Source organism: Pterocles gutturalis, unplaced genomic scaffold (genome assembly GCF_000699245.1).
Source record: "Pterocles gutturalis isolate BGI_N339 unplaced genomic scaffold, ASM69924v1 scaffold38642, whole genome shotgun sequence".
Taxonomy (NCBI): domain Eukaryota; kingdom Metazoa; phylum Chordata; class Aves; order Pterocliformes; family Pteroclidae; genus Pterocles; species Pterocles gutturalis.
Window position 1 is genome coordinate 773 of NW_010111537.1, and position 231 is coordinate 1003.

Here is a 231-nt window from a genome sequence, read left to right on the forward strand (position 1 = left end):
CAGACCAAGGTGAGGAGGGGCCCCCCGGGGCCGCAGCGGCAGCCAGGCAGGGCCGGACCGTCCCGGTCCCCTGCTCTTGGTCTCCTTCCTCTCCCAGGGTCGAAAGGAGGTTTCCCGGTTTGCCCCGGGAAACCTCTCGCGTTTTCCCCAGCCCGGGCCGGGCACCGAGCTTACCGGAGGATGTGCCTCGAGACGCGGCAGATCGGAGGTCCCGGGGTGGGCTGCAGGCGC

The 231-nt window shown here is 71.4% G+C and overlaps 1 protein-coding gene across 1 annotated transcript in view; it reads left to right on the plus strand.

The window, feature by feature from the left end:
• The window catches only part of LOC104461990 (paired box protein Pax-9-like), a gene marked incomplete at both ends in the record, with an annotated part of 814 nt that extends 598 nt beyond the window's left edge, over positions 1-216 (plus strand). Inside the window, 1 exon segment of the mRNA XM_010073756.1 lies at positions 98-216. Within this exon segment, the coding sequence (XP_010072058.1) occupies positions 98-216 (119 nt within the window).
• Positions 217-231: the final 15 nt, after the last annotated feature.